Below are 23,226 nucleotides of genomic sequence, written 5' to 3' on the forward strand. Positions count from 1 at the left end.
CGTCCGAGGGGGTCATGTGACCACGGGCAATTAGAGCATTCCAACATACAGCTTGCAGAGTCGCTGAACGTCCTGTTCTACTTTCCCTGACGCAGTGGCAGTATCCACCTGCGCTAAAGCCGGCAAACAGGTCTGTATCTCCCCAATCGAGGTTGGAAGAGCCCTTCTGTAAGACATATTTAATTCAGACGTTACAGTCAAAACTGTTTGTGGCAGGCCCTGTTGCCTGCTGTTGATTGACCGAGTCGAGTGCCAGAAATTTCCGGAAACTTCTAAAACTGTTCAATTTACACAGACATGCCACTTTACCCCTAAAGTCTTGCCCGTAATAAATATATGCCTATTTGACCAGGACTGAGCATTCCATGCTCGTCACCATTATGTTAAACCCCAGATCAGGATAAAACCTTTAACAGGGCATAATTAGCATATATAAAACCATTAACTGCAGCGAGCACATTTAAAGACGGGGACGTCTTTATAGGGTCGTATATTTTAAAAGCATTATTCAAAATAAAATTGCTAAATAAAATTGCATTGCAGGCATTAATCGTATGTCAAGTTCATTGGTCATTATCGCGAGAGGAAGGGGAGCCCGCGGCTAGTAAATTGCGGTAACGAGCTCCACCTCCAGATGAGGTCGCTCTGGGCATGCGCCTCAACACTCTCGGGGGTGTCTGAGGAGGGGGGCGACGGAAATCCAGGTCACGTTCAGCGGATTTCGGGGGGAACCAAGCTGGGATTTTCGATAAAATAAGGAAGAAATTTTTAAAATGTATCCTTTTTATCCCTGATCTTTTGGGAGGTCACAAACGATGAATCAGTTTTTTTTTTTAAACATATACATGAGATACTTGAGCTGAACCCTATTAATTCTGACTGCACTTCTGGCCTGTGGCTGGCTGCTTTCAGGAACCTTGAATTATTCACTGCTACCAAGTCCACAACCTAGAGGCCTCTGGTATTCGCACAAGATTCTCTGGGCAGCACGGAGATGTCTGCGTTATCAGCCCGTCACGCGACACCGTCGAGGCAGTAACGGTCGCTGCACTCCCAGCTGCTCCCTGCAGGGGGCGTGCCACAGACACTCCGTTCCGTCTGACTTTTGTCTGGCCTGGTCATTCACACATCGGAAACGGGATAGAGATGTGACGGGGATACATCCACACAAGGCGAATCACAGAGGAGTGGATCTGGTGCCTCCCCCCCTCCCCTCCCTCCAGCCAGCAGCACTTCCCCCACACTGACAAACTTCTGAGGCCTCATCCTCTGCATGATCATACCAAAAACCTTCCTGGAAAAAGCCCACAGCCTGTCCATGTAGATGCTCATGTGTCATATTACCAGCACGCTCTCCATCGCCCCCCTGGGCTGCTGACGACTTTTCACGGGTTCTGAGCCCAGACGAACGGAGGGTCCTCCCTTCCTCTCTCTCACACTCGCTCACTCCTGCCACAAGGCATTATGGGACCAGAGAGCATGCTGGGACAGAGTGGTGACTTACCTCCACTGAGTAACTTCATCACCAGCCAGAGCTCGTCCTTGACCACAAATGAGGTGTAGTAGGAGACGATGTTGGGGTGGTGGCATTGACTCATGGCCTGGATCTCTTTCTGGGGGGAGGGGGGCAAGAGAGAGGGAGCAGTCAGGACGGCTGGGGGACCAACTCCATGCATGGCTTCGTGAGAAGAATAAGGTTCCTGTAACCCTGACATCACAGGGCTCACGTGTCCGAAAGCTGATGGTCTTATCGTCCAAATCACTGCCCGCCTTCATTGATGGAAATGCAGCACCCACCACTGACAGGATGATGTCATCCTGGGAAACGGCCAATGGCAGCTCACCTGACACCCCAGCTCAGCTTCTGAGCTAAACACACAAAGAGCCCCCCCACCCCCCCAACTTCTGGCTGGTGTAATTTGCAGAGATGAGCGCATGATTCATGGTTCCTAAACGGCCGCCAGCTCCAGAAGCGGCAGACGGAGTCTGGCGGCGTGCCGGACGCGATGGCAGCCAAGCACTGAGCGACTTCCACGGGTGGCGGGCGGGCCTTTGTCTCATCGCCGTCGACCTGGACCCCAAACCGTAATAAAGGACGGCCCCGCCCCGCAAAAGTCAGGCCGGTCTCTGCCGCACAGGAACACCCCGGAGGACCTTCCAGGCAAGACGGAGACACAGCCAAGCTACGATGACCGAGTCAGGGACGAGCATTAATGAGCATTCACCTGCGTGTGTAAACCAGGCATCTACAGTGTCGTGATGACGCAGAGGATCCATCAGGAACAGGAGGAAACGAGAGCAGCTGTCAAACGGCAAGCGTGAATGAGCCGATCTCCCACGCCGTGCTACACAACAACTCCATTAACGCACGCGCGCGCTCAATCTGGCGGGAGGTGCCTGTCTGCCAGGGATTTGGAGCTCAGAGACGCGACATTCTGCCTCCAACACAAAAGCTCCCTCTGCCCAGACGGATCTGCAGCCGTCACGCTGGGCCCCGGGCTTGGCACGGACCCCCATCCCTGCTTCAGCGCATTCCCCACAGAGCCGAAGGAGATCAGGCTCTGGCTGCTTATTTGAATGCATTGACCAGCCATGGCCAACTGATCTACCCTCGAGGAACTTGAATAAAAGACAAGAATGAACCATAAGTCTTAACTAGGAGAGAAAAGGTCTTGTGAGATTTCGGACGAACCGCGATCCAGCTCCTAACTTAATGACGTTAATCCTGTAGTTGGGAAGCGGAGCCGGTCCAGGCCAGCTGCACGGCTCAGAGGCAGCCGGTCTTCCTGACCAGCCTGGTGCTGCTAACAACCTCCCCTGGGACTCTACATGCCCGTTCACACTTCGCTCGCACGAGTCAGCGATACGACCGATTCCAATTACTCCGGCCGGCGTACATCGCCAAACCTGTCAGAACCGGACTCGGACATCAACGGTGCCTCCAAGTCACCATGTAACACCAACCCCCCCCAAGCAAACAGCTGGAGTGGAAGGCAGTTTCTCTCCTGTCCACCAAGGCCTGGGACGAGCCTCCTTTAGCTCCCACTGCCAACATCACACCAGATTGTTTGCATTGACAGCCCCAAACTGAGCCCCAAACTGACCCCCAACCAACCCCCAACCGACCCCGCCTCTCTGCTGATGCTTCCTCCAGCCTACCTGGTGTCCTGTCATCCTGGGAGAGTGGGTACTGGCCAACACACACACAAACACACACACACACACACAAACACACACACAAACACACACACACCCCGACCAGGAGCAACAGCTGCACTTGCCAATCCGCGGGGGCGGGTCACATGATCACCGAGCGCCCGGCATCAGAGTGACAGGGACACCTTGCCGTCAGCGGAGACAGAGCGGCTGCAAGAAGGTCTTTGCAGGGTAATTATGCTACCGTAAACCAATCCAGGATCCCCCCTCCCTCCCAAGCTTCCTGACACTGGAAACCCCCACCACTGCTTCCCAAATGTCCTCACAATAAATGTTCATTATTTTTACCCGGTAAATTATTTACCATCTTATCAACTTACATACAGCACCGAATTATCGGCTATGAATAGTTTTACTACAGTTTCGGGCCAGCGGTATGTAGCAGAACAAGAGCCAGCAGAGGGGCCATGAAACACACTGTGGGCGTGGGCACCTTGCACTATTAACCAATCAGAGTGAAGCGGGGGGGGGGGGGGGGCGGGACTAACCCTACCACCTCCCACAGGGTCAGAAGCAGCATCACGTTCTGTAATCACAGGAGGGGGAGTCCCAGGACAGGGCAGGGTCACTGTGTTTACACCCGAGGCAAGATCTCTCAGCCGGAACTGCTTTGATAACAAGTCAGATCCATGCACAGCACAGCAAAAACAACACACACACACACAGAAGCACGTGTGCCCAGTTCTGCTGCCTCCAGAGGCTGCAGGATCAGGAGATTTTATGGGTGGGAGGGGCTACTTGAATGTGACCCAAACTCACTAGAAGCTACGTAAAAAAAAAAAAGCTGAAAGTGTACTTCAAGCGGGGATTGTATTTCAACCCATCTACCTACGCATGCAAAGAAAACCATCGAAAACGCATAAATAATTCATAACAAACTGGATATTGTCTGCCATGCTCCGCTACGAAATATGGAGAGAGTAGGCTTCAAAGCGGTCTTCAATAAGCCGGGATCCTTCAAAGTATCTTCTGTAGACCAGCATTTGATTCCTATCAAACCCGGACATGTTAAACCCCCTGTAGACAAATAAATATTTCACAGGAAAGCAAATATTTTCTGCAACAAATCCTTCCGAGAAGGACCGTGAAACCCAAAGACGTTTATTTGCAAGGACGACCGGGGCACAGTTTTTTTTGTCCATCACTGCGAACATCGTCACACATGGACTGCAAACCCTGTAATTTTCCAGCAAGGTACCAAGACTCTTTGATGAATGAGGACAATTGACGGCAGGCCCCGCCTCAGTCCCACAAAATGGGAACCTCGCCAAGGAAAGCGAAGGGAGACGTGCAGCATCCCATGAGGGACCGAGTATCCTGGTATCTCAAGACCACCAGCATCATAAATCAGGTGCTCCATCCTCAAACCGAGCCCGATTAATACTCACTTTTTTAGTTATTTGGCAGCTGCCACAGCGACATACATGACAAACCATGGGAGTACTCTGCCGACCATTTCATTTGTACCCATGTCCTAACCAAATGGGCCACACACTCCCCCTTTAGTTCAGAGCTGTAGAATGAGTGTGACTGATACACTTAGCATTGATTACCAGCCCTTAACAGTGAACCAGTGAACAGGACAGATTGTCCACTGCTTTACCCGCGTCAAATCAATGGTTTGGTTCTGCGTAAGACCTTCACCAAAAGCTCTCACGTCAAACCCTGGCAGATGGGAGGCGTTGGTCCCAGACAGGTTTACAGAGGCCGTCTTCTGAAGCGGCCCTTATTGATTCGTCAAAACAAGAGGCTCGCAGAACACTGCCCCCCATCCAGCACCACTTAGGCGCTTATGAAGACTGACAACCGCGGCCATTTACCTCGGCAGACATGTCGGACACGACGCGCTTCACACTTACTGTCTAATGGCTCAAGCATCTACAGCCGTGTTATTTTTAATCACACCTTCCAGTTGAAGTAAGCACACCGAAAGACAGCCTCCGAAGGTCTCATTAAGCGAATTCCTCTAAATCTACACATCTTACAATCACTGGAACTGAATGTTGTCACATCTTGTCATCTCACCCTTATTTATATGCCACGTTTGTATATTTAATAATAGCGCATCTTCTTATCCTCTCTCTGTACTTTTATTCCATTTTTTTTTTGTGTATCTGTTCATGTTTTTCGTCTAGACAGTACGTTTACCTCACATATCCCCACAAGAACAAATTCCTTGTACTTTTTGGTATATGGTGAATAATAGGGTCCTTAAGTATGCATCAAAAATAAATATGCAAAATTCCTTAGGTCTCACCCTCTAATATTGTCATGGGCAACAAAAGAAGTATTTCTGCAAAGTTTGAGTGATATCAGATATCGATATCAGTATTTAGGGGTTGCTCAAGGAGAACAAAGTTATGGTTAATACCGAAATTCTAAGTAAAGGTGAAATATAGATCTATCAAACGTTATTTTTACCTGTTTTTACATAACTTAACGCTACAACAGTTGTTTGTGTTGAAACCACTGAATATGAAGCAGTGCTCACAAATAATGAATTTATTGTCAGTTACTGACAATTTGTTTGTCAAAATTAGTGAAAATGTATGCTATGGCTCTTAACGTCATTCACTTTCCATTCCACCAACTGTTTCCATTCAACTGAACACAGTATTTCTAAAGACAACCAAAACAAACTTGAAAATTATTAAATATTGCTGAGAATCTTGCAAGTCATCGAGTACGTAATCCGTATCAACACAGTTTTGCAGTCAGTTGTTGGAAAGTTTATGTTTAGAACAGTCAGGCAATTGTTAGCGATGCTGTTTCACAACCTGCAACAGGTATTGTTTTTGAGTTTCTTTCTTTGTCAGTATGGGATTGTACTCCCGTTCAGCTGTGTCATTGACAACACGTATGTTATGTACAACATTCAAGCAGTGCTGATAATCTGTGTTTTCATTCCATAAGGCTACATCAAGGTCCAGGAAGCCAACAGGCAGTTGCAGATGCTGAAAGGATGACAGTGTTTGTTTGGTAACAAAGTCCTCAATTTTCATGTTAGTGCACTGTTTCAGGTTAACTTTTAGGTTAAAGATTCATTTTGCAGGTTCATCATCTCCTTCCTTTTCATTTCTGTTTTTAACCGTTGCTCGTTTTGATTCAGAACTGACTGCTGCGTCAAAGAAAGCCAGCCCAATGAGTTCCTCACTGACGTACCACAGGTGTCCTGCAAACTTGCTGCTGGCTACAGAGCTGGATTCACTGAGTAGTATGCAATTAGCTGCTGAAGAAACAACAGGTCATTGTTCGGTGCACATGGTGCAATGGGACAGGTATACCAAGCTGTGATGTACAGTCGTACGATAAAAATGCACATATCTCAAAGTCCCTTCTCCTCACGAGTCAGGCTGAACTGAGTTCGGAATAACCAGATTTTGAGGGAGTATATGGCCTTTGCCATCCAATGTGCTTGATGCATTGCACCTGGAGCCATGAACTTCACAACACGTGGTGGAATAAATATTAGTGTCAACTCCAGCAGTTCATGATAGTCATCACGAGGCTGAGATGTCTGAAGCTGGTTGAGTACAAATGATGTGATTTTGCTCTTAACATCTCGGCTAATGCTACTACTATGCAAAGCTATTTCCAGCACCATCATAGCTCTTTACTTAAATCCACTGCACCGGTGAAGAAAACATTTTAAAAAGTGTTACGTTTGTTATTTATATTGTTGTATTTATATTCTATTTTATGTTCAACTGAGAAGTCAAATAGGAGAGAAGCCTGTCATTTGAGTTTGTGGTGAAATATTTTATGGTGCTAGATATTTGTTCTGTTCTTTACTCATATGATGATGGTGATTATTTAACACATTTCACCATACATCTGCATTATTTAGCATTTTTTGTCTTTCAAATTAATCAAATAAAAGGCTGCTTTCCAGTAACACATTTCCTCTTTGAAGTTTTCCTTAAAGTATTGTTAAAATATCGTCTGGTCTCATTCTTGTGAACCCAATATTGTTTCTCGTTTCGTGGGCTGAGTATATCGTTTCACCCCTACTTATGGATAATTAGTTTTCACTCTAACAGGTTTTAGAAAGTTAGAAAGTATTATGCAATAATGATGCAGACAACAATATGGCTACTGTAAACACTGCAAAGAATGTTTAACTGTTTATTCCAAAATTAATAAATAAGTAAAAGAAACTTGAGCATAGCTACACAAGGCGGGTTATACCAATGCAATGTTCCATAGGTGAGATTCACACTTTTAACTTAAAATCTTCTATTTTCAAGGTGTTTGAGCAACCCCTAAATCTGTTCAAAAATTGTCCAGTAAATGTTTAAAAACATTTTCTGATGTCAAAGAACAAAATTATGGGGTGAGAGCAAGAAATTTCAGAAGTTGATTTTTAAGGACCACCCTAGTGAATAAAGAGACTCCAATCCACAGATCGTTTCTCGATATTGTGAAGTTATTTCTGTTTCTTTCAATGTCACATATTAAATCAACCAAATCAGGTTTTTATGACATTTCGCATTTTTCTGGGTTCTCCATGAATTAAATCATTATAAATTATGCATTTATACCAGACTTGGGGGCTGTGAGTGGCTTAGCGGGATAAGTCCCTGCGCCTGTGATGAGAAGGTCGCCAGTTCGAGCCCCGGCCTCAGCAGAACATTCACATGTCTGTCGGCCGGCACTAGGGGCGCTGCACGTTAGCTGAACCTGCGCTGTGACCGCCAAGCTATGAAGAGCAAGATGGGGTCAGCACAGAGAAGTTTCAGTGTACCTGTACTAGTGTAAATGACAATGTTTGTTTGTTTGTTGTTGGACTTGTTATTCAAAATCCCTCATATATGTATGTATGGGTATTTTATACACACCCAAAGTTTTGCACACATCCTGTACTGCTTTTCAAAGACCCCCACATGTGCCTATAAGGGGCCGCCATTATTCCAAGCTGTAAATCATCTGAATGACAAGCATGAGAAGAATGATCTTCTTTGCCACCCTGAGCGAAGCATCACTGAACAGTGGGAGCTTTTCCCCCCCCAATCTAAAAATATCTGTTATAAAAAAAAAATGAATATAAAAGGGAAGTGAATTTCCTGTTACTGCTGTTTTATATTTAATTACAGCAAGCCGATGGTTAAAAGCGAATTTCATTATGTATCAGCGGTGATGCGTAAAGTGCCAGAGACTAACCGAAACATGAACTTTTATTTATTAATACTGACAGCCTGAAGCACACCTAAGCGGCTTTATACCCAGATACGCCCGTTAAAGTTGCACGAGGCTGATGCAAAGCTAACGCAAAGTTAATCCAAAGCTAACCCAAGCTCCGTTCCCACCTCCTTCCACTGCAATACTTTTTTCCTTCATCTACTTGTGGTTCCAGTCAGTAAAGAGCCGCCTAACCTACGCGCCTCTCAGCGAGGTCATCCGTGGTGACCAATCTCAGGGAGGTCCATGGAGAATTCCACAACCATCGTCCCAGCGTCAGAAGAAACCAGTACATCTCTGGAAGGTCAACCTTCCAAAAACACCACATCCCATTTTATCCACAACTGCTCTCTTACTGCATAGCTGGGGATTAAATGAAATATTCATAGGCTGTCACATTACTAGGAAACACAAATTTAAATAAATCCCACAATGCCTACAAACAATGCCACGAAACAACAAAATAACTTCTGTTCCCACCAGATTCGTACCATTACAGGATATTTCTGATAACGACTCATGGTTCAGTTATTTACACCAGGTTTATTGGCAACTCTTTGAAAGGTGAAGAGAGGGATGATCGGCGCGTGAAATGGCAGGCCCACCAGTGGACACACGTACCTCCATGTGCAAAAGGCGTACAACGCGGCAGAACACAGGAACTCTAAAGGGAATGGCCCTGGTACACGCTTTCTAACAGGGTTACTGTCAGAAAGGCAGCATCAAGTAATAGACACATTTCGTGGATTTTATAAGCTGTACCCAATGCTTATAAAATCAGTTTGTCAGGATTTAAATCACCAGTTTCTTTCCTTTTAGACAGAAATCCGTAACCAGGCCAACCTGCACTAGATCAAATCATTTGCTCTATAGATTTGTGCTAGACATACGCCTAATTATATAATACTTTATATGTCTGTGCACCTGCAGAGCCACACCCTGCTGCAGGCTGCTATACCTGTCAAATAAAGGCATCAGGTTCAGCTTTCATATTCACAGAAGTCCACGAGAACGGTCCCTCTAACAATGACACATTTAATTAATGCAACCCTGAACGGCTGAAAGCATGTAATCATCGTCCCCCTAACTCCCAAAGCATTTAAAGCTTAACGTCCCATAAGACGATCCCCAGTCACCTCTCGCTAATGGATGACTCCTTGGACAAACAGAAGGTGCTGGTCTTGGGAAGTCCTTCACCTTGGGAAGCCCATGTCCTCGGGAAAGCCCGCGACCTCGGGACTGCAGCTCAAAGGACACAAGTGGGCCTGAGCTCGCGAGAGGCCCTGGAGATTCTTGCTGGACCACATGACAGGTGCTGTTATTTCAGCCTCCACACTGGGATACCCCGGGGGCCACCAGCATCCATCGGCCAAAGCTCGCACAACAGAGAATGGGACACCCTCCGGGGATCAGTCACGCCTCACCGACTCAATCGATTTCAAAAAGAGCGGCCATTCGCGGCGGGAGGGGCTCAAGTGGGCGCTGCCAGCTTGCCTCCTCCTGTGCAAACTCACCTCCATGCGAGGCAGTGTCATCAGGGAGGAAAGCGGCAGAAGAATGAAGACAACAACAGTGTCAGCTGGACACTGCAGTGACATTGCAGTGAACTAGAGAAACAACCCTGCCCAGCTTGGAAACAAAACAAAGACTAACAGCCCCAAAATACAATTGGTACACCGTCATCTAGACATCTGGGGTTGGGGGTTTGAAACCCACCCCTTCTGTTCGTATGGGAGTTTTGATGTTCTCCCCGTAATCCCTCCCACAGCCCAACAACATGACGTAAACTCCAGGAAACACCCTGATGTGTCATGTTAATTCCCTTTAAGGAGAATTCATGCGTTGCAATTTCTTAATACCACCTTTAAGTCTTTACTCATTTCTCATTTTCAGAGATCTGTTCAGCCAATCAGACTGGAGCATTCAGCCCTCTTTTTGGCACGCAAACAATGAAGGGAAGCTAAGAATGGAAGGCCCTGCGTTTTCTGGGTCGCGGAACAGCAGAGCCGAGCGGAGGGAAGGGCTTTCAGGACACGCTCCACACCCAGGGCCCCCAGATTCTTTCCAGCCTCCCCCCCCAGCCAGAGTTCCAAAGAGCCTCGTGTCAGCGATATCGGACCGACCCTTATCAGAGGCCTCACCCTGGCACCCTGCCAGGAACTCACCAGTTCACCATGACTGGATGATATCACTCCCACCCTGCATGCCCCTTTCAGCTCCAAGGCATGGGCACTCCCCCAAACCCCGTGACAAGACCCCCTCAACGTGGAGAGCGCCGCTCTCTGCACTGATGCACCAATCAGAAGGCGAGCACCGCTCTCTGCACTGCACCAATCAAAAAGCAAGCACCGCTCTCTGCACAGATGCACCAATCAGAAGACGAGCACCGCTCTCGGCACTGATGTACCAAGTAGAAGGGCTCACAGACACACCCAGAGGCATGAGGAAGGTGAGGTGAGGTGAGAATGATTTTCAGTCACAAGAGGCATTTCAAGGGTAAACTACCCGAGAAGCGACATTGACAGGATGGAACAAAAATGCAGGAAATTAACTTGTGCATGACTGCAGTGAGGCAGGTGGGAGTGACAGGCCCATCTGCAATTACTGCTCAAAGATTATCCTGGGAAAAGAGAAGCCCTTCGTTGCTGGCTGGCAAATATTAATTAATATCAGTAATACAATTAGATTTCTCTTTGATACACAGAGGGATGAGAGCAAACAGAAAGTTAAGCCTTACGAGGGAACGGCTCGACCGTGGCTCAGCCTTAATGACCAGGTGTGCGTGCACGAATGAGGAACAGCTAAGCGAGAGGCTGTACTGGCTCAAACCGCCACCCCTGAGGGCCACGGTGGCTCCCCGGCCAGATCGCACCGGCATCCGCAGCGGAAACTCCCGTCTGAGATCAATGCTAAAGCAAGTTAAGAGCAGGCGATTTGGCGGCGGCGTGCCAAAGAAGCGAAACATGCAGTAATTAGAGGAGAAATAATCCAACTGCAGGCCTGAGGACTCGCATTCATGCAGGAGAAAGAGAAACCATTCTGGGCTGGGAAAAAAGAAAACCCTCAGATTGTGTCTGAGAGCCTGAGAACAATGACGGCGGTATGGAGCCGATCAGCCTGACTCGCACCCAGCTTATGGAAAGCACAGCTCTCGCTTCCTGATGCGATGCTTCCTACAGTTCCTCACCCTGCTCCAGTGCCCGCCAACCGAAAGATGGCTGCCGGAGATCTGCACACCTTTACAATCCCCTCGGTCAGCTGCCAGAGAGGCCACACATCAATCCTTATGGCAAATCCAGAGACTTTGAAGAACTTTCCATTTTAGGGGTTTCTGACCATTAATTGCAGTGTCCCAACTGTCAGACTTCTCCAAGAGTTCCCCGAGTTGTGTTCTGGGCTCCATCACAGCATGTTGGGCAAGCTCCAGTCAACACAAAGCGAGACAAATTCTTTTCTGCAGCCACTCATCGTCACATGTAACCAACAGCTGAATGACACAAGACGCTGCCGACCCCATAACCTGCCGCTTTTTGCCACTGAAATCACAACACTGCCACACCCTGGCCGGAGGCCGTACTTCAGGGAGCATACCCAAAGCCATGTATCAGCCAATCATATCAAACTAGCCTCTCTCCATTCCGTTCACTTCTACCTCCTGTCATATCTCATAGATAAAAATTCAGTAACCAATTGACACCTCTCCCACCCCACCGAGAGCCTTTAGTGCACCATTTTTGAGCAAAGATTCGAGTGTGACGGTAAGAGCTGTCAACCCACCCATTCCTTCCGGAAAGAGCCTCTTAGCAGCCCACTTGACAGCTCATACCATAGCGACCTGACCACAGAGCGCTGATGCACCACTTCCACTGAAGGGCCAACTTGTTGCTTGTAGGAGCATGGGGGGGGGGGGGGGGGGTACCCTGCTGCTAAAAGGGGGGACGCCATCCTAGCTGGAGTACCACTTTCACAGAGGGTCTAGGAGGCATCTACAGGAGGCCAACCTGAAAAAATTGGACTGGACATTGTGAGGAAATTTGCACAAACATGGGAGAACATGCAAACTCCACCGTTCCACCCTCCGAGCATCTGAACCCCACAAACAACACAACTTTGCGAATCCATATTCGGTCATGCGTATCATGATTTCGAATACAATTTCCAAAGGGTAACGGTTTTCTTTCCTGTTTGTATGAGTATGAGTGACTAACTGACACATGGCCTTGAGATGACCTATAAGGACAAAGCATTCATCACACATCTCCTAGCAGCATTCAGGATTCTGCTTCTGCACATTAGTGGCACAGCTTTAACAATGATGTCAGTGTACAGAGTCACAGAGTGATCCCTTCTCCCCAACTATTACCCACAGGCTTGTCCAAAGCCCGGGGACTGCTGTCTGGCCAGTAACCCTTAATTTTTAATGCTTCTCATTGATGTTGGGCACAGTAACGACACTCTGTATACCTATCAAACAGGAGCTTAACTTCTAGCTAACAGTGAACTGAAGACCTTCACTCACATGACTATCACAGGCTTCTGCTATTGGCTATGAGACTTCTGATGAGCACCAACAGCAGCGAATAGCAGTTCCAGGTCACCGAGGAGGCCTGCCTTCATCTAACCACAGCAGGTCCAAAAATAATCGTTTAGCCAATGTCAAGAGAGCCAAAAACACTTGGGAGACACTTGGTTCCCAAAGGAATTTCCATTCCATTTAGGAGCTTAGGGGCTGCACGCCATCCAGAGACTTTCACTGAAGTTGAACATGAACTTCAGCGGGACCAGAACCAGATCCAAAACTTTGAATTCATTCAGCAGGGTATCCTGGCTGATGTGTGTTATTTCTCAGCAGCGGTTCTGCAAAAATCCATGCAGCCTGACCTGAACAGTCCACATTCATGAAGAGCAGGAAGGACAACGAGGAGGGTCAAAATTCTGCCTAGCCAGTAACTGCAAGCTTCAGTAAGGACTGATGAATGGGAACATTCACCCACAAGCTCCGGGGCCCCCAAGACCCCCGGGACCCTCGCTAAAAGGACGCATTATTTGCAGCGACAAGCGAACTTGTCCAGTTAATGAGCCGTGTGGGCTGCACACAGGACCTTCTAACACTGCCCAACTACTTCTTTCTAGGAAATATAGAATCACCCATCTGAGGACTTCAGATATCAGGATTGCACTTCTCATACTTTCACTTTAATTCTCAGATTAATTACAAAAATAGTAGTGGTGCGCCATTGTGGAAATTTTAGCAGATACCGATAACCGAAACATTTGGCTCATATTTCCAATACTGATAATCAACACCAATAACCGGTTCAACTCTGAGCTTCACATATTTGCAATGAACCTGATATCAGTGACACTGCTTCTTAGGATTCCATGATTGCGTGCAGCAAACACATCATATAATTCAGGCAGTGAGACAGTGAAGAAGTTAGGAGAATTTTGGTACAAAGTGGTGGCAGAATCCCTCATACAAGGCTGACTGTCCAATGCAATCATCTCCATTTTTGGAGTTAAGTTTGACCCAATATTGACCCAAGTCTACATGCCAGCAATAAATTAACCAAGACCTACTAATCGGACTGATGCCTTGATTTTTAATGAACAAAGGTAACAGTTGAATAAAGGGTCTGGTTCTGATGGTACCATACTATTTTAATAAGTATTCATAACAATGACCACTGCAATGTCGTTTAAACTACAGAGATGTTAATAAATCCCGCAGAGACTTCTGATGGAAAATGCTTCATTTTTCAACCAAATCTGATGAAGACTACGGTCCACAAGAGCGGTACAAACATCGCAGGTAGAGGCTTGTTAGCTTAGATGAAAAAAAAACCTTTCTAAGACAAACTGAAAACTGCTGTACTGTGTTACTGTGGAAACCATCCCCATGGCCAGAGAGCACATGACTGGGGACGTCCCATCCAGGACAGTGTGATGTAGCCACTTTGATGCTGGTTAATGAGCAGGGTGACCCGCACGCACGCACGCAACTCCTAATATAAAGCCCCTGGATGTTCTAGGCACTGAAATAACAGGATTACCAAACTCCACGTCCTTTCTGTACTGGCCGGGACCCAGCAAAGAGACTGGTGAAATGATCAGGCAGCGTATGTAATGCGTCCTTTGACCAGGAACTTAGTCAGACCCACAGGAGCTGCGGGCGACCCCAAACCCGACCTCACATTCCTCACATCCGTGTTCTAATCACACGTGTGTATCTGACACGAGTCATGTTTCTGGACGTCCGCTGGACCATGGAAAGTTCAGGCGACCAATCAATGAGCTCATGAGGCGCCCAACTCAAACATGTTACCCACTACTCCATTATTTATACGCAAACACAGATCAGCTATATCTGTCATGTTAACAAATTCAGCTGGTAAAAGCATCAGAAATTTAACCTGAAGCTCTCTGATCATCCATCATTTTTAAGGTCTCGCTGTGTAATTTTCCCAGGCTGTGCATCGCGTGAGCGTGTCCATGTTACCAGGAGCTCATCCATGCTTGTCTGGCACTTCTCCAGGTTGATCCGCTTGATGGCCACCTTCTCCTTGCGCGGGATGCAAAAGGCCGCCTGGACCACTGCCGTGGCGCCGCTCCCTGCGGGGGAAAAAAGGCAGAGCTGAGGCTGGGAAGCAGGAACACGCTCCAGACACGCACACGGAGCCGGATCCGCCACGGGCAACGTCAGCGGGCAACTTTTTCAAGTAAACTCAGAGGTTAAATGCAGGAGAATTTTAATAAATCGACACTTGGAGAATCGCCACGTAAATTATCACGCAGTCAGAAATATATAACCACCGCATAAAGGCTAATTTGCTCGTTTTCAGACTTCATAACAGCTACATCCAACTGATTGGCTCAGTGTTGGGGGGGAGGGGGGGGGGGAATCTGGGTCCAGAAAAGACTGTCACTGGGATGCACACTGGTCACAGAATCGGGGGGGGGGGGGGGGGGGGGGGGGCTAGGACCATCGACCAGCTGGCATCAGCCTCAGCAGACAGACAGAGAACTGGAGGTGACTGACCACTGAGCAGGCCCAGAACCAGCAGGCCCCAGCTTGGCCAGCACACGGCAGGCCCTGCAGACTCAGCAATGAGCCCTGATTGGTGCTGACGTGCTGGAAGCCCCGAGCCGCCGCTCCCGCTGGCACAGAGGGGGCACGGCGAGGACACGTAGCGTGGCAGAGACCTCCTTCAACCGAACCATTACAAACTGACCTCACCTTCTCCCTTTTTTTTTTTTTTGAATTATCATATGTGAGGCGGGGTGTGTGGGTTCATTGTCATCCCACATTTGGAGTCTGACATCGCCAAGCCGCTGAATGGAAAGTGCCTGAACACAAGCAGACCCCACGGGCCAGACGGAGCCAAGGATTGGCCGGCAAGATGAAGGGGGCGGGGCTTTGGCGTGCTGTCTACACCGCCAACCCATGACATGTGGGTGTCACATGCCTGGTAGGGTTAACCCGCTGTCCCCGCCGTCGTGCTTCTCCAACCCGGATACGGACGCTCAGATTCTGCCACCTTCCGTCTTGACAAACAAAGGCTGCATTGTCCCATGTTTAATAAACCCAGTGTGGGGGGGTGACAGCAGGGGGCTACAGGCCCAAATTAATAATTGTATACAGAGGTACCGAGAGAGTGGAGCAGAACACCAGGATGACCGCAAACAGCCCCCGGAAAAATCCACACAGAGAAACATTAGATGAATTAAAAACACAGCTGTAACTATAGCCAATATTTAACAGCACAGAGACCCTCACCATCATTTTAAACAGACATTAAGCTTATGCCTTCAGGGGTAGGCTTTTATTTTTACAAATAATACCTGCATGGTAAACGGCTCCCATCCGTATTGTTTTTACAGTAAGAGAGGGACAGGGTTTTCCTGAGACGCATGGGGGGCTCACCACTCTGGGGGGGATGAACAGGTCACTCTGGGTGCAGCGAGATTAGCCAGGCAGTGTGAGGTGGCCATCGTCCAGCGGAGTGTTCCAGATCTCTGAGCCGGAAACATTTCCGCCAGTTATCGGCAGACAACTAGCGTGAAGAGACCCCCCCGCCCCCCAGCAGTGGCTAACAGACTACCGATACAACATCCCCCCCCCCCCCCCCCCCAAGACCAGGAAAAGAGGCCACCTGCCGCCGGCCTCTTGCCAAGTGAAAACGACCTCCCCAGTAAGCTTATTCACATAGCAGGCTGGAAAAGGGGCGCAAAATCCCACAAACGGATCTTAACAGCATCATTAAAACCAGAGAACCAGTAACGGCGATTAAATGTGGTCAGAGGCCCCGTCGCCATACGTACCGGAACTGCGCAAGGGCACAGACGCGTTCAGGAGCTGAGGACTGCTGATAACACAGCTGTGTCCCAGAATAACAGATACAAACTATAAAAAAAAGCTAATTTCATCCAGGTGGATCAGATCTCAGCACTTTACCTGAGGAGATACTTGCACGTATGTAGTGATATATGATGTGTGTCAGGAAGCATCTGTTAATTTTTGGACGATGACATCACAGCTGGGCAGAGGTACTGGATCTCCCCAAAGCCATGATCGGTAAGACTTCATCTGTGCACACAGAAGCGGGCCGGCTTGGGTCAGACTTTGTTCACAGACAAACAGATCTGAAAGGACTGGGAGAAATCACCGTCCGGTGAAAAATGATGCAAACGCACCTCAATCGGCTGGTGAGACTGAATTTACCCCCGCCCCCGCTCACAAGCGGCCGTGTGGAGTGCCGGTTAAGCATGGGGGTGACAGACGAGGCATGAGGGCCGGGGGGGGGGGGGCGGGCTGCAGCCGTCATCGTCAGTGTGAATCCTAACCGCGGACAGTAGTGAGGCCACAGGTTTGCCCCACAGTGCAGGGGATCCTGGGGATCAAACCCAATGGGAACCCAAAGCCACGTAGAAGGCTGAAAAGGCGGCTCCAGAGTGAAATTTTTAATAGAAGAGAAGCCACCAGAGCGGGCCCCCCCACTGAAACCTTCAGAGAGGCAGGAAATTAATTACATCTAACATGACCCCCGCAGGCGTGAATAAAAGCTGAAGACAGTTTCATGGTGACGTGGTGAGAGTGTGGAAGGGAGCCAGGCTGCGGACAGCATGCACGTCGCGCAACCGGGATCCAGGCTCAGGTCAAAACGTGCCCCCCCCCCCCGCCCACCCCACCCCAATAATAGAGTAAAAGCAGACAGCTGACCGAGCACTGACAGCTGGGACAGACCCCAGACCGCACCACTGACACGAGTGACAAAGCACCTTGACCCATAAAACACTCAACGCATGGGCCGCTTGCTTCTTCCAGCCGTCATATGGGACATATTCCGAATATCAAACAAGCCCCCCCCATACCCCGTCCCCCTTCCCCCTCTCGGCGATGACAGCCTCGGTTTGGACCGACGCCACCACACTTCCCGCCCAGTCTGCTGCCGTGCCCAGTCACACGCCGGCTCTGTCAAACATCCAGATGCCATTTCAAGGTTTGCCAGGAATCGAGCCACCGAGCCGGACGGCCCTGCCATGGTGCCCCACCCACAAAGACAAATCCCCCAATCATGGGTCAGGTCATCTCGTGAGCCTGTCCTGCTTGTGAGAAACTCAAACCTGCTGCACTGGAAAGTTTCAAAAGTTTCCAGTTTCTTCAAAACTCCAACACACCTGCCCAGTGTCTGTTTATCTCCACAAGCAGGGGGCGCAGGTCCAGTTAATTCCTCACCTGCTGGTCTGGTGTGCACCACCATGTACATTTTTACTCTTAAAAACACTCACAACTCCCAGACAGGCTTCAGAGGTGCACCGAGTCAAGAACAACTTTTTCCATGAGGCCACGTTCCGCTTACGCATCTGAAAAACCTACATTTTACACAATTAAGACTACATTCCAAGAATTTAACCACTTTGATATAACCTGAGAGAGGATCTAAGTCACATTTTTTCCCCCATCTACATCAGCAATTAAGGAGCCACGGAGGAAACCATGGCAACACTGACGAAGCAAATGTCACCTGACTGTCATCATTGATATCCTCATCTCTCAATGAAGAGTTTCATTTATAAACTGCTGCGACAAATTCTTTATATGTCAAATAGAGAAAACACTATCCATCTATACCCTGTGTATGGTGAGTTAAATAGCTACATGCAGATACCCAACACCCTCCCTCTTGATTCCTGCTGAAACAAGCATGAAAACACCACCCCCCCACTACAATCTTATCTATAGGCCACAGGTAATTACTTACCTGCTCGCAGTGAGCTTAGAGTACCTAGAAAAACACCCAAAAAAAGACCAAACTGACGACAAAATGGAATGATCTTTCACATTATACATCTAACAGCAATTTATGTCAGAAACCACAATGCTATGAAGAAACGCTTCAATACCTCAGTTCTGTTATATATTAATACCTCCCTCATCCCCCCCCCAAACAGTTCCCACCTTAAAAAGCCTGATGACAGTTGAATACAATAAGGAATGAACAGCCAAGTGAGGTCAAAACAAGCCTATGGAATGTTCATCTTTCAAGAGTGCAGCAGTCAAGGATAAATTTTAACAGCACTTCACCTTGATTCGAGGCTGGCAAGGCGCTTGACACCCTGATCTAGTCTCTTTCAAGGGGTTAGTTAACAAGGCAGGCAAGGAACAGCCTAGACCAACACCTCACTCAAAGACATCAGTCACAGCAATTTAGTTACTCCAAGCACACACAGATAAATCCATAGCAAACTGGTAATGGTGCTCTTCTTTAAAGGAAAGCAATTATAAGCCTGACAGGCCATTTAAAAAATGTATTTAGTACAATCCAGGGCTGCGTATAAAATGGGATTGCATTAACAAAGCGAAGAGGCTGAAATTTCATCAGCTGGTCACAATGCCACGAACAAACCCGAATGACCCCGGTCGAACTCACCGTGCTGCTGCTTCGCAGGGTAATGGCTTGGGTTCACGGCCATCGCCCACAGCAGCGTGCATGAAAAGCCCAAAGAAGGCCTCTTTATCCTGCCAGGCCACAAACCCTGCTCAGTTCACCTTCCCAAGAAGCCAAGAGTAAACTGGCCATATCAGCGCAGGCTGTAATTTCAGTTTATCACCAAGATGGAAAAAACAATTGCCGGGTCATTAAAAGAATGGGAAATAGTGTGGTCAGTTTCCCATGGGGGGTAGAAAAATGTATTTCAGACACATTGTTACATATTGTATCACATTACTGGTATTATGATTCTTAGCTAAACACATGTATCAATAATAATCTCAATGAACCTATTATTAGGTGCTTTCACACCAAAGATCTGGAACCTAGTCCCTGTTTACAAGCCCACAAACTTAAAGGACCTGAGAATTTTGTAGCTCCCGGCTACTTTTGTGTGTCATTTTCTCACCTCAACTGGAACAGGGACCTTTATGGTAAACAAGCATGGGAGACGCAAAAAGCTTGTAGGTTAAACTTCACACATAATTTCACATGAAACTACACTGTCAACCCAAAACAATGATGGATGGACAAGATGTTTTGTTAGACACTGGGGGGGCAATCAATTGCGATCAAAACCAAACACATCAGACGCCTTTTATTTATATTTTATTTACACGACCTGCAGTATGTTTATAATTTTTATTAAATTTGGGGGGGGGCAATCAATTGCGATCAAAACCAAACACATCAGACGCCTTTTATTTATATTTTATTTACACGACCTGCAGTATGTTTATAATTTTTATTAAATTTGGGGGGGGGCAATCAATTGCGATCAAAACCAAACACATCAGACGCCTTTTATTTATATTTTATTTACACGACCTGCAGTATGTTTATAATTTTTATTAGATTTGGCCAGCAGATCAGTATTTCGTTTTCCACAAAATAAAAATATAACATTATCCTGCTAATAAATGCTAATAAAAGTTTCACCACCAAAACTTGTATTAAACAAAAGTATGAGAAAAGCATATGAGATAAAGTTCAATTTTCCAATGCAGAAATAAGTAGATACAAGCAAACAAATGTATTAATTAATGCATTAAATGTATGCGAGATACAATAATATTGATCAGATGGATTTTTTTTGCTCCGCTACTTCTGTCTCTTTTCCCAGCACTTCCACATTAACGCTGGTTCTTGGTTTATCCAATCAGCAAGTTCATCACTGTAAGCACCTCCACAGTAGTTCATGTCCAGACAAAAAGTACCTAGTCTGCAGTAGGTACTAAAAAAAAAGTCCCAGAACTGCCTCAGAGAAACTATAATCGGGGATGTGCTTCCCAAAAACACAGTCGCCACATCAGCCACTTATATAGCTGGAACCATGCAATTGAACAGGTCCAACTATGTCAGTTAACAGGAGCTTTTGGGAAATGCACCCAGGGCCTAGTTCCTGTGCTGTGAACACAACAAAAGTTACTGGTTCCAGAAAAAGGTTCTGGTTCCTGGAAAAAGAAAAAAAATCCTGCAGTGTGAAAGCACCTATTCACTGAAATAGCTGTGGATTTTACTCAATGTATCCACATTAAGAGGGTTACTTGAGAGTACAGCAACCTTGCCTGATCCCATCCACAAACTAAGAAAACTGATTCCCAAACAGGAATACGTGGCTGACAAAAACAGAAACACCGACTAATAATACACAGTAAAACAGCATGCCAGTATGTTGCAGCCTGCAAGTTCACTGCATTTCATCAACCCACAAAAACCTGAATGCTTGTCCTGTTGCCATGCGGCCCGAGGGAGGCGCCGTCCGGCCTAGCCCCCACTAACTGCAAACTTTCATATCTGGAGATTTACAAAGTGGGCCACAGGATTAGAGGCTGCGGTGAGGCAGCAGAAGGGCCGTCCCAGGGGCCGCCCTACAGAGGGTTTATTACACATCTGACCAGACAGCAAACCGATTAGGGGGGTAGGCACCAGTCCAGGAGGGTGGGCTACAGGACACAAAATGTTATTGAATTCCAAGGCTAAAATTACACACCTGTGGACCAGGTGTCTGAAAGACATCAACAGTAGTAATATTAAATGTGTCACTGCTGGAAATAAAACTGAAACAATTAAGGTAGAGCTGACATGGGCCAAGGCTGCCAAAACCTACTATGAAGGCAAGAAAACAAAAAACCAAACAGAAGAATGGGCCTGAGCACAAGCCTCAAATATCTGCTAAAATCCTGCAACAAAAATTAAGAGACCTGCCTCGTTTTTCCAGGAAAACCATCTGAATGAGAATAAGAGATAAGACCAAACAATGAGAAAGTTTGAGCGCTAATCACTAGCTAGAAAAATCTCTACAGCAGGGGTTCTTAACCTGGAGTCCGGCAATGGGTCTTTGGGGTCCGTGATGATCAGACTAAAAATGACAACTCCACAGTTTCATCTACTTTTTGAAGCCAAACAAAAACAACCTTGTAATTGAAATGAACACCTGAGTATAATTTGTGTTTTGTTTAAACTGCATGAGATTATTGCATTTAATCTTTGCATGGACTGCCGTTCAATTTGCAAGAAAAGGAGTCAAACATTTTTGTTTAGATTTATTCATGTGTTGTGCATGTCATGCATTGTATGAGCGTATGAGAGTTCAATAAAATACATTCATTGCATACACAACTGAGTTTATGTGCTTATGTGCATATTTTCTGGAGGGGGTTGGAAGCTTTCACCAGATTCGAAAAGGGGTCCGTAACTCAAAAAAGGTTAAGAACTACTGTTCTACAGAATCTATTGCTCTCTATAAACTTTGCGGTCAGCACTGTTTCACAGAGCAGTTACGCTTTGGAAGGGAGGAAATTAGGTTAACTAGAAGATTGGCATCTCAAGCTGCCCCAGCCAGATTCCACGTAGGAGAATGACTGTGATTTGGTTAACAGAAGACAAACTTCAATAGCAATCTCAAAGAAAATCATATTCAATCAATCAATTAATTAATTAATTAATTAATTAATTAAATAAATAAATAAATAAATAAATAAATAAATAAATAAATAAAAAATAAAAAAGGAAAAATATCTATTAATTTAATTTTAATTTACATCTTTACTCAACAACAGAAATAAACGTATATAGCCCACTAAGCTGCCATTTTTAAATGTCTTACTAGACTTTTTAGCATCACTAATAAAAACTGATGGTCCAGGAAGAAAAGCCAGAACTATCCTCACATCACCTACAGGCTGTTTAAAGTTGCAAGCTAGCGCAAAGCTCCTAATAATCTTTGAAATTACAAGATTGAGTGCTTTTGTATGCAAACTTATTTTCGCATTATGTGAAAGACTGAGGTGGAAACATTTATATTGGTTGGGAGTCTCCCCGACAATGTACGTGCTTAAACTGTGTGCGCCTGACAAAGCCATCAGAGACACACAGTACATCCTGAGGGACAGCTTTGCAATGCAGACACATTAAAAACTCCCATTATATCGATTTACACTTCGTGTTATTGTGCCGTGGCAAATGCGTTTACGGATGGCTGAAGCCTTGGGTAATGGCAAAATGAAAAGCTCCCATAACGCTTGAGCTACCCAGCCGGACAACGTCGGACTGGCTAAATATTATTTATATTCATATAAAGGGTAAGTGAGGCGCAGGCGATGGAGAGCTGGCTGCAGATAAGTATCCTCTTGCTTTGCTGGTGAATTTGCACACGCATTACCAAGCTGTCAGAAGTTATGTGTAGCCGGGGCCCCCAGCATCTGCCGTGCAAAACCTGCACCACCCATCCGACGACTTCAGCCACCCCCAACATGAACGTGCAACCTACCATAATGACCTGCGATAGTCGGCTAGCGGTCCGAGCGCACCGCAGCACCCGGCTCAGGGCATCGGCCGG

General features: G+C 46.8%; 1 protein-coding gene across 2 annotated transcripts in view; it reads right to left on the bottom strand.

Annotated features, from left to right (window-relative positions):
* Nucleotides 1–23,226, bottom strand: part of LOC111849742 (serine/threonine-protein kinase OSR1-like) — a 48,536-nt gene that overhangs the window by 24,746 nt on the left and 564 nt on the right. The window contains exons 2-3 of one of the 2 annotated variants that reach the window (XM_023822886.2): nt 14,894–15,006; nt 1,505–1,613 (exon numbers count right to left, since the gene is read on the bottom strand). In XM_023822886.2, the coding sequence (XP_023678654.1) occupies nt 1,505–1,613; nt 14,894–15,006 (222 nt within the window). Of the gene's footprint in view, nt 1–1,504; nt 1,614–3,159; nt 3,336–14,893; nt 15,007–23,226 lie in introns of those variants that run through there. The other variant, XM_023822887.2, reaches the window with a different exon arrangement.

Source organism: Paramormyrops kingsleyae, chromosome 4 (assembly GCF_048594095.1).
Source record: "Paramormyrops kingsleyae isolate MSU_618 chromosome 4, PKINGS_0.4, whole genome shotgun sequence".
NCBI classification, from domain to species: Eukaryota; Metazoa; Chordata; class Actinopteri; order Osteoglossiformes; family Mormyridae; genus Paramormyrops; species Paramormyrops kingsleyae.